The 14447-nt window shown below is 42.2% G+C and overlaps 1 protein-coding gene across 1 annotated transcript; it reads right to left on the reverse strand.

Moving 5' to 3' along the window:
• Positions 1-2828: 2828 nt before the first annotated feature.
• Positions 2829-13977, reverse strand: NMS (neuromedin S). The gene is made up of 10 exons (XM_036874001.1): positions 13795-13977; positions 10668-10723; positions 10330-10368; positions 8719-8742; positions 8569-8622; positions 6724-6798; positions 5605-5640; positions 4975-5016; positions 3864-3913; positions 2829-2984 (listed from the first exon to the last, which is right to left on the reverse strand). The coding sequence occupies exons 1-9, from the start codon at positions 13868-13870 to the stop codon at positions 3875-3877; spliced, it is 441 nt and encodes a 146-aa protein (XP_036729896.1). The 5' UTR covers positions 13871-13977; the 3' UTR covers positions 2829-2984; positions 3864-3874.
• Between the last annotated feature and the right edge of the window lie 470 nt (positions 13978-14447).

A 14447-nucleotide genomic window follows, 5' to 3' on the forward strand; every position in this document is an offset into this window, starting at 1 on the left:
CCAGCTCTTTGGATGGGGTTTGTTTGGGCCAGGAAAATTTGTTTCTTTCATGTATTGAGGTAGACAAGATAAATACCTTTATAAAGACTAAGAAAGCCAGAGAGTCTAAACATGGTTGGGGTTTTTTTTGTTGTTTTTCTTTTGTTTTTTGTTTTTTTGGCCATGTTGTGTGGCATGCAGGATCTTAGTTCCCCGCAGTGGAAGTGCAGAACGCTAACCACTGGACCACCAGGGAATTCCCTAAACGTGTTGAATTGGAAAAGAATCTGAAACTCCAAGCAGAGTTTGGGTAGGGTCCCTGCTTAGCCTCCCCCAATTCATCCAGATCCCTCCTTGGCCCCAAATCAGGAATAGCTCTGGCATTCCTTGGCCATGATGAACTCTTCTTTCACTCTGATCTTGCACTAGGTATACCATCTCTACCTAACAAGTCAGGGGTTGAGGGGGTAGTGGTTGTAGCTTTGTAACTTCATGTGAAGCTCAACCTTGTACCCTCATCCCATCTCACTCTTTTTTTTTTTTCCAGTTCAGTCTAACTTTAATTAAAAACCATCAGTCTTTTAACAACATTCACCAACATTAACTGTCCCAGCACTAGAGGAAAACATAATGGTGACAAGATATTCTAGATGGAGGGACCCTTGGTAGAAGGTGTGATCAAATCATAAATGGCACCATCAATGTATGGAAGGCATGTAATAAGGTCTAAAGGGAAATATCTTATTAATTAAATCATGTATAAATAATGCCTTGATATTGCATTATGATCTGATGCTTTTAATCACTTCAAATGTATGTTAAAGTGTGATTTTTTAATTATAAAAATAAATCCTACTCAGGACATTTTAAAGGCAGCTAGGATACTCTTCATAATAGATCTAAAAATCACTCTACTTAGATGTCTAACTTATTTAGTACATTCACTGTTTGTCTTTCATCTTTCATCATTGACTTGAAAGTTGTTTTCTTTCTTCTTATTTTAACCTTATTATCCTAAAGGCCCCAAGTTTCAAACTAAAGGACTGATGTAAACAATTTCACGTGTGGTTGGGCAACTAGTTCTGTGAAGACCCAATGTCTTTAAAATATAAAGTGAGGAAAACAATCTCACTCTTGACCCCAGCCAAGGGCTGATTCCGTGTCCCTGGGAGACAGCCCATGGTGGTGAAGAACTGTAGACATTGGAGCCAGTTAAACCTGGGTTTGAATTCTGACTCTGGCATTTAGTGAAAGACCTATGGGCCAGCACCTCCATCTCACCAACTGGACCTGCGCGCAGCCCAGCGTCTCATGGAAGTGGGCTAGCTCACCTCATCTTTTGTGGCAGGGTCTACGGAGGGGTCTTAAAATATTCTATTTCAGAAAATAGGCTTGAGACTTATTGCAAAGGCTTATAAAGGTGAAAATAAAAACCTAGTCCTAGAAGTGGGATGTCTAAATGACATTTTAAAAGGAGGACTCTTAAATTTGATGAGAAGCTTGAGAGGCTTCAAAGAAAGAAGGCTGAGTGCAGTGTACGTTCATGGCCTGTATCATCGGGGCCCCTCCATGCATCCACGCCCCTCAAATATCATTTATAGAGGAGGCACCTGAGAAGGTAAAGGCCTGAGCCTCATAGTTTCTTGAGGAGTCTGGGCTTGGTATGTGGGATTTTTTTTGTTTGTTAGTTTTTTAATTTTATTGAAGTATAGTTGATTTACAATGTTATGTTAACTTCTGCTGTACAGCAAAGTGATTCAGTTATACATATATGTGTGTATATATACATATATATATATATACATTATTTTTCATATTCTTTTCCATCATGGAATATCACAGGATATTGAATAGAGTTCCCTGTGCTATACAGTAGGACCTTGTTGTTTATCCATCCTGTATATACTAGTTTGCATCTGCTAATCCCAAACTCCCAGTCTATCCCTCCCCTACCCCCTCTCCCTCTTGGCAACCACAAGTCTGTTCTCTATGTCTGTGACCCTGTTTCTGTTTCATAGATATATTCATTTGTGTCCTATTTTAGATTCCACACATATGTGATATCATATGGTGTTTGTCTTTCTCTTTCTGACTTACTTAGCTTAGTATGATAATCTCTAGGTCCATCCATGTTGCTGCAAGTGGCATTATTTCAGTCTTTTTTTTGGCTGAGTAATATTCCATTGTGTATATATATATATATATATATATATATATATATATATATATATATATATATATATACCACATCTTCTTTATCCATTCATCTGTTGGTGGACATTTAGGTTGTTTCCATGTCTTGGCTATTGTAAATAGTGCTGCCATGAACATAGGGGTATGTGTATCTTTTCAGATTATAGTTTTGTCTGGATATATGCCCAGGAGTGGGATTGCTGGATCATATTGGAGTTGGTATACATCAACTTAATGCTGTAACTTCAAGCCCTTGGTCAGCAATATAGGAGCAGCTTCCATAGGGCAAGTCCCTTTGGTACCATTTGTGTAACAAAACTCATCTTTGAAATGTAATTAGAGCCAACACTCCCTGAGTGCTCACTAGGTACCATCATGCTAAGCCCCTTATGTGGACCATCTCCTCAGTCATCTCAAAAACGACGTGAAGGTGCTGTTATTTTACCATGGAAGTGACCAGCCCACCGTCCCCCAGCTAAAAAGCGGAGTCAGGATCTGAAGCCAGCCAGGCTCTCCCGGGCTTGTGCTCTCAACGATCGACAATAACGAGATTGTCGGAACATGATAAAACAACACCAAAACCAGCACATTTTAATCATACTTATCCTATTACTTAAAAAATATGCCCAATAATAAATAAGAAATGAAAATGTTGTGTCAATGCTACTTTATTTTTTACACAACTGAATATTCTAGTGAATAGAGAGCAAGAGAATTCTCTTTAAATACTGTTCACAGAAAGAAATTTGATGTTTGTTCAAAATAAATGCTCAGTTGCCTCATCTGATCCAGACTCCCTTTGCCGCTGAATTCTGAAAAGAAAAAAGAAAAATGTACAGGTCAGATTGAATCATTATCAGGATGGAGATGAGGCCCAGGGTCATGTTACTATATAACATATTTTAAAATACCTCAATTTGGCATGTCATAAATGCCCATAATTGGTACTCATAAGATTTGTTGCTGTAACTGATCAGGCCATTAGGTCAGCGTGAGAGCTGTGGCCTCAGGGAACATCTTTCCCAGTTTGGCCAGGGCGGCTACACTCCCCAGCATCTGGACAGCTCTCTCAGGCACCTGGGGCTGCCAGGGCCCCAGTCGCTGCCAGTTGGTCCAGGGGCTCCAGGAGGGAGGCTGGGATGCCTCTGAAGGACAGTGGCTTCATGTCCCTGGGACCACATCAACATGAGAGACAGAGGAGGCCAGAGCTGCCCGTGTGCAGGGTCTCGAACTGCCATGGGCCAGAAGCCAAGAAATCTCCCCAGATTTCACCCCCGGGTCTCAGAGCCCCATTGAATGGAGGGAACAGCCTGGCCTGGTTCTAATCGGAAATGTTCCCACTATAGAGAACGTCTCCCCACCAAGTACGCCAGGGTGGATTTTGCTTCGTCACAAGGGCCAGGTGAGAAGTCACAAAAGCTGTGGAGCTTCTGTCCTCTCACAGCCACTGCTGGAGACAACACACCTGCGAAGAGCTGGCATGAAGCAAAGGATGCATTGTTTGGGACAGTGCCAGGCTGCAGTGGGGTCTCTGTGATGCTGAGAGCAGGAAAGGGAGGGGGCAGAGGCGCCCCTTAGGGGTTTCACATGGCCCCCCTTTCTTGGAACTATCACCCCTCCGGCTGCCTCTCACTCCCCCACGTCAGACAGATAACATTTGTTTGGAGGAGAAGAGCTGCAATGAGGCTGACCTTGGACGATCCTACCAGGTGCTAAGGTCAAGGTTCCTTCCATTCCTTGGCTGAAAAAAAAAAAAAGGAGCAGCTTACAGTACTGAGACCAAACTGCCTGAAATCTGTTTCTTGGTTCCAGATCCTTTCCCTACGCCCCAAGGCTCTGTTCTCCTAACTGAGGCATTAGCAGCTTCCCTGCGGGCTCACCTGGGGAGCCCCAGTCACTGCTACTCTGTGGATCCTCTGGGGCAGTGCTCCAGGACCCTTGCTGCTCCTATGGCCCTGACACTGTCCCTCACCCCACCACTCCACCCCTTAGCCTCTGTTTATGTGGCAGGACGATCCCTAAACAACGCATCACAGGACTTCTCACCCTAAAGACATCATGGAGACCCACTGTTTCTGCAAGTACTTTCCAGAAAACAACCACTAGTAGGGCATGCAGATTTAAAAGCTGTACTTGGGATGTCATGCGGGTTTGGGAAAAGTATGATTGAGCCAAGTTAAACAGGTTGTTTCCTGCAGGACATGGTATGCTCTGTAAACCTCGGAGAGTGTCAGGTGCAGTGTTTCGATCGTATTTGATCTTTGCAGAGCATCTCTTAGCACCAATGACCACAGAATGCAGATGGAGAGCACACGTCTAGTCTGATTCACACGTTTTTCTGATGCAAACACTGAAGATCTAGGGGGTGAAACAGCTAGGGAGTGGTAGATCAAGAATTAAAAGATCATCTGTGGCTGTGACCTTTGCAAGAAGCTCCAAGTTCCCTGGGGAAAAGGACGCCTAGACTCCTATTTCCACTGTGATCTGGGGCCGTGCGTCCAGGACCTTCAGGCTCTGGAACACGGACTCCGACTTTGGTTGGCCCGCGCGTCTGTCCATCAGCAGAACTCCCGCCTCCCGCCCCTGAGCTCCTCCCAGAGCCCTGGTGCGAGCAGCCTGTGTCCAGCCGGACCCTTTCCTTTCCAAGCATCGAGTCATCCCCTAAGTAAGGGTGAGAAAGTTCCCCTAATGATTCACCAGTTCGCCATGGGGGCCTGGCTGGGCTCATTCCGCAGTAACTCCATAATTGGGGCGGTAGGAGAGAATCGGGGTGAAAAACAGAGAAGAGGAAATATGCTTTACCCTGAAAAGGAAAAATGGTCTTTCCAAGGTGGCAGTGTGATCCTGCAACATAAAAACACAAACCATTACGCAACCACGCTGTGCCGAAGGTCTTTCAAAGATGTCTATGGTAGTGGTTTTCAAAGTGTGGTTCCCCAGACCCAAAACATCAACGACACCTGGGAACTTGTTAGACATGCAAAATCTCAGGTGCCCACTGAATCTCTGGGGTTGGGGCCCAGCCATCTGAATTTTAACAAGGTCCCAGGTGTTTACGGTGCACGGTCAACTTGGAGAAGCACAGATGCAGCACCCCTCCCCAAGTTTGCACAACTGGCCTGTGGGCCTCTGAGCCAGAAAGCAAATCTCCAGGTGCCGATGGACCCAGGTGACGCATCTGTAAGAACGGAGATGAAATAGTACCGTCCAAGGGCATCGCTCCACGATTCCTTTCTGCTCCAGGACAAGCCCAGGGAAACCCAAAATTAGATGCTCAGCCTCAGAGAATTTTAGGGCATAGTGTGAGACCAGTTCTTTTCAGAAGTGATCTAAAGGGGCTGCAAGGTGGTCTGGTTCCAAGCACTCCCCCATCCTTTTCTCTTGAGAAGTAGATCTTTTTTGGGGGGTGGTGCTTGCTCAGGGCTGACATACCTTCTTGGTAAAATCCTCTGCCGCAGCACCGGAATCCTGTGCAGGAATGAGGCCCAGGTTCATTTAATAGGAAACTCATCCCCGAGGCTTGCAGGGTACTGTGATCCTGCCCCTCCCTGATTCCATTCTAAGGTAGCCGGAAGTCAGATGCAAAATGCCTTCCAAGAAAACAGCTAACCATGCAGCCAATTACAATTTTCTGTTCAGGAAGGCAAGTGTGTTTTCTTGGTTGGGTTACCCTTAGGGTCCAGGACAATGTTAAACTTGCTTGTTCTTCCCAACAGCCTCGACTTGAAATTGACTCCTGGTCTAGGCAGATGTTCAAGGATATGCCATTTCAGCTTCTTCAGCTCGTCTTTGCTTGTGGATCTGGCCCAATGATGGAGGCAGACTCAACCTGGAAGTCTGATATCAGTATCCAGGCAAACTGTGGCCTGTGCTTAGGATGACCAATGGGTTTCTCAGGAAGTGAGCGATTTTCTGGGGTCTTGGCATTTTCAGAGCTAAACCCAGGAACGTCCTGGGCAAACTGGGATGAGTCGTTCACCCTACTTGGACTCACAGTGTCCAAAACATTGTGTTTGTTTCTTTGTTTTGCTACCACGCAACAAAACCTTGATGGACATTTTGAACAGGTTCAGCTATTATTGAAACTAGTCATTTCTAAACTTAAATTTTTTTAATTAAAATTTGTCTTGTTTTTTTAATTTAGTTTTAATTTTATGTTAGAGTATAGTTGATTTACAATGTTGTGTTAGTTTCAGAGCTTTTTTTTTTTTTTTAAGAAACAAAGCTCTGAGATAAGAATAAAAAGGTAGGTGGGACAAGGGGAAGCAGAGTATATGATCAAGGCAAGTGTCTATGTCACGAGGAGGAAGAGGACAGGGAAAGTGAAAAAACAACACAAAAACTAAAATGGAAAAAGATGAAGAGCGCAGACGAGGAGACGATGGTCACGGACCGGACCACAGCCCCTCTCCCCCATTCCCTGCCCTGCAGCCACTGTGTGGAGCTTGTACGAGGAGAAAACACCAGTGAGCCCCAAGGGGACAACAGGCATTCACCATTTAAGTGAACTTTTAGTGGCGTAAAAATATGGTGGAAGGAAAAAGTACATACGCGCTGCCGAAATCTTTTCATCCTTTGGTTGGCGAGCTTGGCAGCCAGACGCATTAGAGAACGCACAGGAGGAAACTACAGCGAAGAGGCGGTGAGGGTCAGACAGCGCCGGGCCCAGGCCCAGGGCTGTGTGCATTCCTGTCTGCTCACCCCCTTACAAATGGGTTTAATTTTCAGAGTAAAATCCATTTCCGAGCCTAAGCCTGAAATTTTATGATTTCAATAAAGAACCGCCTGCCTTGCTAGCACATTTCATTCCAACACATCACTTAAAAATATTCCCTTAGGGTAAAACAGACTTGTATCTGCATTAATCCCAAACATTCAGTCCTTCTAGTGTGGAGTGCATCGTCCCAAAGAAGCATCTCCATGAAGATCCTCTCTGGCTCCCCAGGTGTGCTCTCCTTATCTAAGGGGCGAGGTGGAAGGGCAGCATGCATAACCACCGCCCCCATGCATTTTACTTTCCTGTAGGTCTCATCCGTGACTGCCCGCACACACTCAGACATACATACCCTGTCTCATCTAGGCCTGTGAATCCTCCCTGAGTATTTTGGCTCAGAGTAAAAGTTAATTCGTGTCACAGACACGGAGTTTATCTCTTCCCTTCCATCTTCTTTTCTTTTTTTTTTTCTTTTTTAGGCTAGAAAGAATTTTTTTTTATTGAACTATATTTGATTTACAATGTTGTGTTAATTTCTGCTGTATACCAAAGTGACAATTATACACATATATATTCTTTTTTTCGTATTCTTTTCCATTATGGTTTATCACAGGATATTGAATATAGTTCCCTGTGCTCTACGGTAGGACCTTGTTGTTTATCCATTCTAATAAATGTAATAGTTTGCATCTGCCAACCCCAAACTCCCACTCCATCCTTCCCCCCTCCCCACACCTCTTGGCAACCACAAGTCTGTTCTCTATGTCTGTGAGTCAGCTTCTGTTTTGTAGATAGGTTCATTTGTGCCACATTTTAGACTCCACATATAAATGATATCATATGGTATTTGTCTTTCTCTTTTCCCTTCCATTTTTGACCCTTCTCTACTTGCAGTGCCCATGGCCTGTCTTGATACTATTCCCATCCTTACCTGATCCCCAGTACTAAATCTATACTACTCTTGTGTCTTTGCCTCAAAGGGAAAAACATTTTGCTTGGTACTTGTTTATTTTAAGGATCTTTCTGAAGACTTGGAAAGCCTTGACTATATAAATAAGTGACTTTCTAATAGTAGAATTTCAATCACTGTGACTGGATTGAAATTCTACTAAAAATTCTATTTTATGACCTTCCCAATATTCTCCAAATCATACCCTGCAGAAATTCACTTCAACAATCTGTTCCTGAGGGTAACTCCAATTTATAATAAGAAAGTTAGAGGTGATGCTTTTTATTCCCACAGCACATACACACTGTGACAGTGACGAAAGATGCACACCCATGGATCACTATTGGGAATGTGGTACTTCACACTTCACAAAGTACTTTTCAGAATTTAAAACACAGAAGGTAATATGGAGCAATGTAAATAGAGCTCAGTCTTTACCAGGCTTCTTGTACATCTGTTTAAGTGCATAATAAAAAGTTATTTCTTACTAATTTTTCCTTTTCTGTATTTATTCTCTAGCTTTTCAGATCTGTCAACCTCCCCCAACCTCTTCCCCAGAGAGGGAGAGAGAGAATCCCTGCAGCCCCAGGAAAAAGCACCTAGAAAGCTATTACCCAGAGTTTTCTGGAAGGCCCCTGTTTTTCTGCTTATCTGCATATATTAAATGGGAAAGGACAAAGGCATGCAGAGGATAGTGACTTTTACAGAAAGATGATTACGATCAAATACTGACCCCAGTTTTAACTGGATGCGTCGGCTCCTGAGTTCTGGGGTAATGAAATAAAAACTAAATAAGAGAAAAAAAGGTTGATTTTAATTCTAAGCGTCACTTGCTGTAAATGTGGTAGTTGCATGCTCTTGTTACTAGGCTGGTGGTACTCACCCTTTTGTATATGTCTTGATTATCCTGGAAAGAAAATGATGAGGGTAAGTCACATGGAATTTTACTGGGGCAGGTTTCCAGTAGAAGTTACACCGGGGACCTTCCTGATTTACCTGAATATTACGAAATAAATTGGCATTCTAAAAAGAAATCCATTATACAAACTTAATAAGACTATAGTTGATGCAGAATCTTGCTAAAAGGAAAGTTGCCAGCAATATCATTATTTTAAAACTTAATCTTATTTTACCTTTTCAATCTTCAGGGGAAAAACACACTCTATGATGCATTGAAGCAATACCCTAATCAATTTCCAGATAGCCATCTAACTAAGAGGTGGGATAAAATAATGACTGCAACTTTTAATTTGCTGCTTGGGCATACCCTATAATTCAGTTTTTTTAGGGTTCGTTCATATTGACCAAATTTTTTCCCTAAAAGCTTTCTACATGAATCTTCACTGTTCTTGCAGGAAGTCCAGCTTTTAATTTCTAAATCCTTGTTAGAACACCACCCTGTTCTGTCTGCATGGATGACAGCCCAGGAAAAGCTATATAGGCAGTATATCCTACTCAAAGAGGTACTGTGAATGATGTTGTAACTATCTGGTTACTATTGATCTCATCTCATTTACATCTAAACATTGTTGAATCAGCTCAAACTCCAATCAAGACAGAAATGAAAGTTGTTAGTAACATGTCTAATTTTGTTGCTGTGGGTACATCTTCCTGCAAACTTTGTGGAGGGTTTCTGCAGTAACCAATACTTACGTATTCTCTCTTTCTCCCTCTGTTATGCATGTACATGTACACACGTGCATATGGGCACACACACACACACACACACACAAAATAATGAACCAAAATTACTCATAGCAGAGGCTCAGTGGACATTAACTTTCTGTTTCCTTATGATCACCATTTCTAAATCAGCAGAAAGTATTTACTATTTTTACAACTTCCGGTCTCTTTGTCAGCATCTGTCCACAGAAGTGTGTGTGTGTGTTTGTGTGTGTGTGTGTGTGTGTGTGTTCTGGACACCTATTGGGCAAATATTTTTGTTATCATGTTCATCAACTTTATACCATTACTTTTCAAGCCAAAAAACCAAAAAATAACAAGGAATTTGAAGATGATTTTCCAGGTGATGAACACCAACTCTCAAGATTTCATATGCACCTTCCTTGCTTTATTTTTTTTTCTTTTTAGAGAAAAAAATATTTTTAAAATTTTATCTATCTGTCTTGGAGACTACTTCCCCAACTAGAATATAAGTTCCATGAGAGCAGGTAGTTTGGTCTGTTTGGGTCACTACTGTATCCCCACATGACATGTAATTTTATGTATATATGTGATTATGCATATGATATGTATATGTGATTATGATCATTGTAAGAATGCAGATGAGCTACCAATATTTTATGGTCATTTATATTTAGGAGAGTCATTTGTTATTTCCTAAAACTGTATTCTTACACACACACTTACACATACACATAGAATTCTCCTGTAGGTAGCAAAAGAGTGTGCTTATTTACAGATATCAATTATGGTATAAACAGGTGCACTGTTATAAATAAAAAAATTACCATATGTATATTAATTTTTTTACCTTAGGTTGTCTAGAAAGAGTTGCCCAATATGCCAGCTGCTAAAAAATGAGGAAAATGAATCAAAGATAAGTACAAATTCCTTAATCAATAGAATTAAAATTAAAATTAAATTCTAAAGTTGTCTCATTTATGAACGTTGCATTATCTTCTCACACAGTGGCCATGAATTTCAACACAACTCCCAAGATGACTTAAATGAAGCCATGAAAATGAAAACAGTGAGTTTCTGCTGCAGCCAAGAATCTGATCTTAAAATAGTTTTAAGTGAACATTATCCCCATGATAGTTTCAAGGCTAAGGCTAAATAAAAATCTCACATTACTGAACAGTGGTGTACCTCAAGCTTCACAATATCCAAGCCATCTGGAGGATCAGCTAAAGGTCGAGGAAATCCTATTGTGAGAAATCATAAAAATCTCTATTAGGAGAAAAGAGGTTGTAGCGTTAACTTTTATTTTTTTTAATATTTATTTATTTATTGGCTGCATCGGGTCTTAGTTGCAGCACGTGGGCTCCTCTCTAGTTGTGGTGCACGGGCTTAGTTGCCCTGCAGCGTGTGGGATCTTAGTTCCCCGACCAGGGATCAAACCGGTGTCCCCTGCATTGCAAGATGGATTCTTAACCACTGGACCACCAGGAAAGTCCAGCATTAACTTTTAAATCTTTACCGTGAAAAGCATACAGCGATTCTATTAATACCATGTTGTTAGAAGGATTGTTAAAGAAAACACACTTCTACCTACCACTAGCAAATCTGAGATATGTACCAAAGTTAATTAAAAATTGCATGGTTTTTTATTTACCAGGAGTTAGCAGCACAAGAGTTAGCAAGTTAGGAGAGAGGGAAAAAATTACCTAGGTAACAACTTAATTTGTATTTTTGACATGGATCAGGGCCCTATGGTCCTTGCCTCCTCATGTCCTCCTCCTGCCTTTTGTCTGTAGAAAAACTTTAGCCAAAAGATAAGTTTAATCCAGGAAGTGAGAAAATGCAGAAACAAAAGAAAACAGCCCAAAAAGACTAAATAAAAATAGTTTAGTCATTAAGCAAAGTCAAGGACCTTTAGTTCCTTCTCAAAGGCTATAGATAATATTCTGAGCCATATCCTGTGAGCTGTCTTGTAGATACTAAAAACTCCATCAGGTGGAAGAAATTAACTACATGATGACCAGACTGTAGCCATGACATAAGCTGCCACAATTCTGAGAACTGGCCTCAAGGAAATGGGAACAACCCAACCCGAGAACTGAAGATTAACTATACTTAAAACAATCAAGATGATGCTGGTCAGACCACCATATGACCAATTTCAAGATTACTGTCAGAGCTGACTGTACTGTTTCTGCAAGTAGCCCCCTCCCTCCATCTATAAAAGCTCTTGCCCACTGATTGTCGGGGTGGGGGGCTGGGGAGTCGGCCTTTGGACAGGCCTTTGTCCACCCTCCCCTGCTCTATTGCCAGCACCTGAAATAAAGGAAGCTTTCCTTTCCGCCAACCTTGCCTCTGTATTGGCTTTCGAGTGGTGAGCAGCTGGACCCACTTTTGGTAATATTTTGATGGAATATATAAGGACAGGCTATCAAGAGATGGTGTCAATAAGTATATGCATCAGAGTCACTCTTGGAACTTTTAAGAAGTATGGATACCTGTCTCTCTGCTTCATCAGACTCTTCAGGAATAGGGATATGGGGAAGGTTGCTGTTGGCGTGCAGCTGAACCCCATACCAGTCAACTTTTATCTGACCTAGATGAAGTCTTCATCTCATTTGCATGTCACACAACACTTGGAGGAAAAGCTAATACTGCAACTGAAAGAATCAACTGGATATGTCAGAACTAAGAAGATGAAATTAAATGGGATAAATATAAGACCCTGACTTTAGATTTTAAAAATCTGAGGGAATATCTGGCTCAAGAGTAGTATTTTTTTAAAAAAATACTGAGTGATATTTTGCTCCCTGCAGTCTCACTATGAGCCAAGAAAAAGCTGAGGCAATCTCGTGCTGGATTGAAAAAATAGTGTCCCAACCTTGAAAGGTAATAGTCCTACTTGAAATGATAGGATTTGTTGTGAGTTAAAGGAACTGAGCACAGTGTTCTTTGGCAAAGGGAAAAATTAGGAAGTGTGTGTTAACTGCCATCAACTATTTTGAGAACTGTCATGAGAAATATTAATCTTATTCTGTATATCCCCGAAGGGCAGAACTAGGGCTAGTGGTTAGAAGTTGCATGTGATCAGATTTCAGCTCAGTGTAAAGAAGTTTGTGATGATTGGAGCTATTCAAGGAAAAGAAATTCAAAGCAATCTTATAAGGAATTACTAAGAGGTTCTGTGCTAACAATACAATGATAAATACCGTAGGGACCTTATCCTCAGGGAACAGAAAATTAAATTGGAAAAAGAGGGACGTGGATATAAATACATAGACAGGTAAATAAAAGATAGTAAGACATTTCCAAAACAAGATTCTATTGGAAACCAGGGGAGGCGGCTACTGGCTGACTTTGGCTGGTAGTGAGTTGGGCGTCACTGAAAGTAATCAACTAGGGAAATCATAGAGGCGATCCCTGCTCTCCTGAGAGTTTAAACTAGATGACCTCCACGTTTCCTTGCAATGCCTAGGCTTTGTGATTACACTACAGGACATGGCAAAACAAGCATGCTATTTGAAATATATTTTCTGTTTGAATATATTTTCAAAGATTTTCTACTCCCTGAAACCAAAATTCTAATGGAAAATTCTAAAATTTTGAAATAATCTGTGTTTCCAACTGGAGCTTCCACCACATCCTGCATCATATAGCGAGTTACCTGGAGATGGGTAACAAACTTCGACTAGGGACCCCATACCCAACCCCTGTTCCCTACAAAAGCACTGATTCTCAGAATTTGGTGAAGAGACACCCGCGTCCGGTCAGCACCTCGGACAGCGCCCAAGTCTTGGAAGACACGGGGCCTCAGCTGCGCTCCCTGGGACTCTCCCCCCGCCGCCCCTCACCTTCCCCGCCAGGCCCACAGGAGAAGCTAGGAGAAGATTCCCTTTCCCTGTGCTCGCTCCCACACCGCCCTTCTCCAACTGTTGCTCAATCCTCAGTCTTTGGGACTTGTAAGCTCGTCTCTGCTCTCATCTCTTCAGAATTCCAGGAGCATAAATGGCTAACACGTTGGAGTCGTCCCCCGACTCACATTCCTCACAATTTCAGCGGCACATCCTGGGGCCAGCCTTGGGACAAGAGCTGTTTAAAGGCAGTTCCACAGGGGAAAGTAACCTCCTTTGGTAAAAGGCTGCGGCATCTAGCTCTGTCCATCCTCTCTGATGGAAGCCATTTCCAAAGGGTAGAAATGAGGGTAGGTGAGGGAATCAAGCTAGACTCCCTCCAGGAGTGCCCTGAAAGGTCAAGGTCTGTCCCAGTCTTCCTTAGAGCTCAGGCCAGCTGGGGTCTGTTGAAGGGGTCCCCTTACCTGAGGAGGGAGTCTGTAGTAGGCAGAAGCAATAAATGGCCAAGATGGATGGGAATTGGGCAAGAAGATGTTTCATCTTCAAAGTGCGGTTTCTCCTTGCTGGTCACAGATGTGTTCTGCTGGGACAGGAGTTGAGCATTTCCCGAAGTTCCACAGCCAGAGACAACACTCGGCCCTGCGTCTGGCCAGCCCAGTGGAGAAGGTGCCTTTATTTGCAACGCCCTGAAGCCCATTGACTGAGCACCAATCAGCTTTGTGCAGGAGGACTCGGCTTTTCTCATAAATGTCACGCTGGGCCCTTATTTGTAGAATTATATCCTCCTGGTGTAGGCATTGTAGAGTCACCTTTTTCAACCCAGCAATAAAAATAAAAACTGGAGAGTCATAATTGTTATTCTATAGTGGTTTCACAAACATTTTTCTGACTCAAAAAAAGGCTTTTTTTCTTTTTTTAATCAAATCACTGGATATAAATCTGTAAGCTCTTGGATGATGAAGTCTTGTTTTATAAGAAGCTGTTTATTCTCCACCATTAACAAAGGATGTTTTATAGTCTTTGGTGCATCTGAGAACAAAATTTGGAGTCCTGGATATAACATTAGAAGAAATTCAGAAGTTCAGTTAAGGTTTTTAAAAAATTAATTATGGTTAGA

Source organism: Balaenoptera musculus, chromosome 13, assembly GCF_009873245.2.
Source record: "Balaenoptera musculus isolate JJ_BM4_2016_0621 chromosome 13, mBalMus1.pri.v3, whole genome shotgun sequence".
NCBI classification, from domain to species: Eukaryota; Metazoa; Chordata; class Mammalia; order Artiodactyla; family Balaenopteridae; genus Balaenoptera; species Balaenoptera musculus.

What these genes read in the sequence shown, in the direction of transcription:
- NMS (XM_036874001.1), bottom strand. Translation starts at nt 13,870, where the DNA reads ATGAAACATCTTCTTGCCCAATTCCCATCCATCTTGGCCATTTATTGC. An exon ending in ACTACAGACTCCCTCCTCAG is followed by an intron (nt 10,724 to 13,794) that starts GTAAGGGGACCC and finishes TTCTCACAATAG; the next exon opens with GATTTCCTCGACCTTTAGCT. An exon ending in GACCATTTTTCCTTTTCAGG is followed by an intron (nt 3,914 to 4,974) that starts GTAAAGCATATT and finishes TTTTTTTTTCAG; the next exon opens with CCAAGGAATGGAAGGAACCT.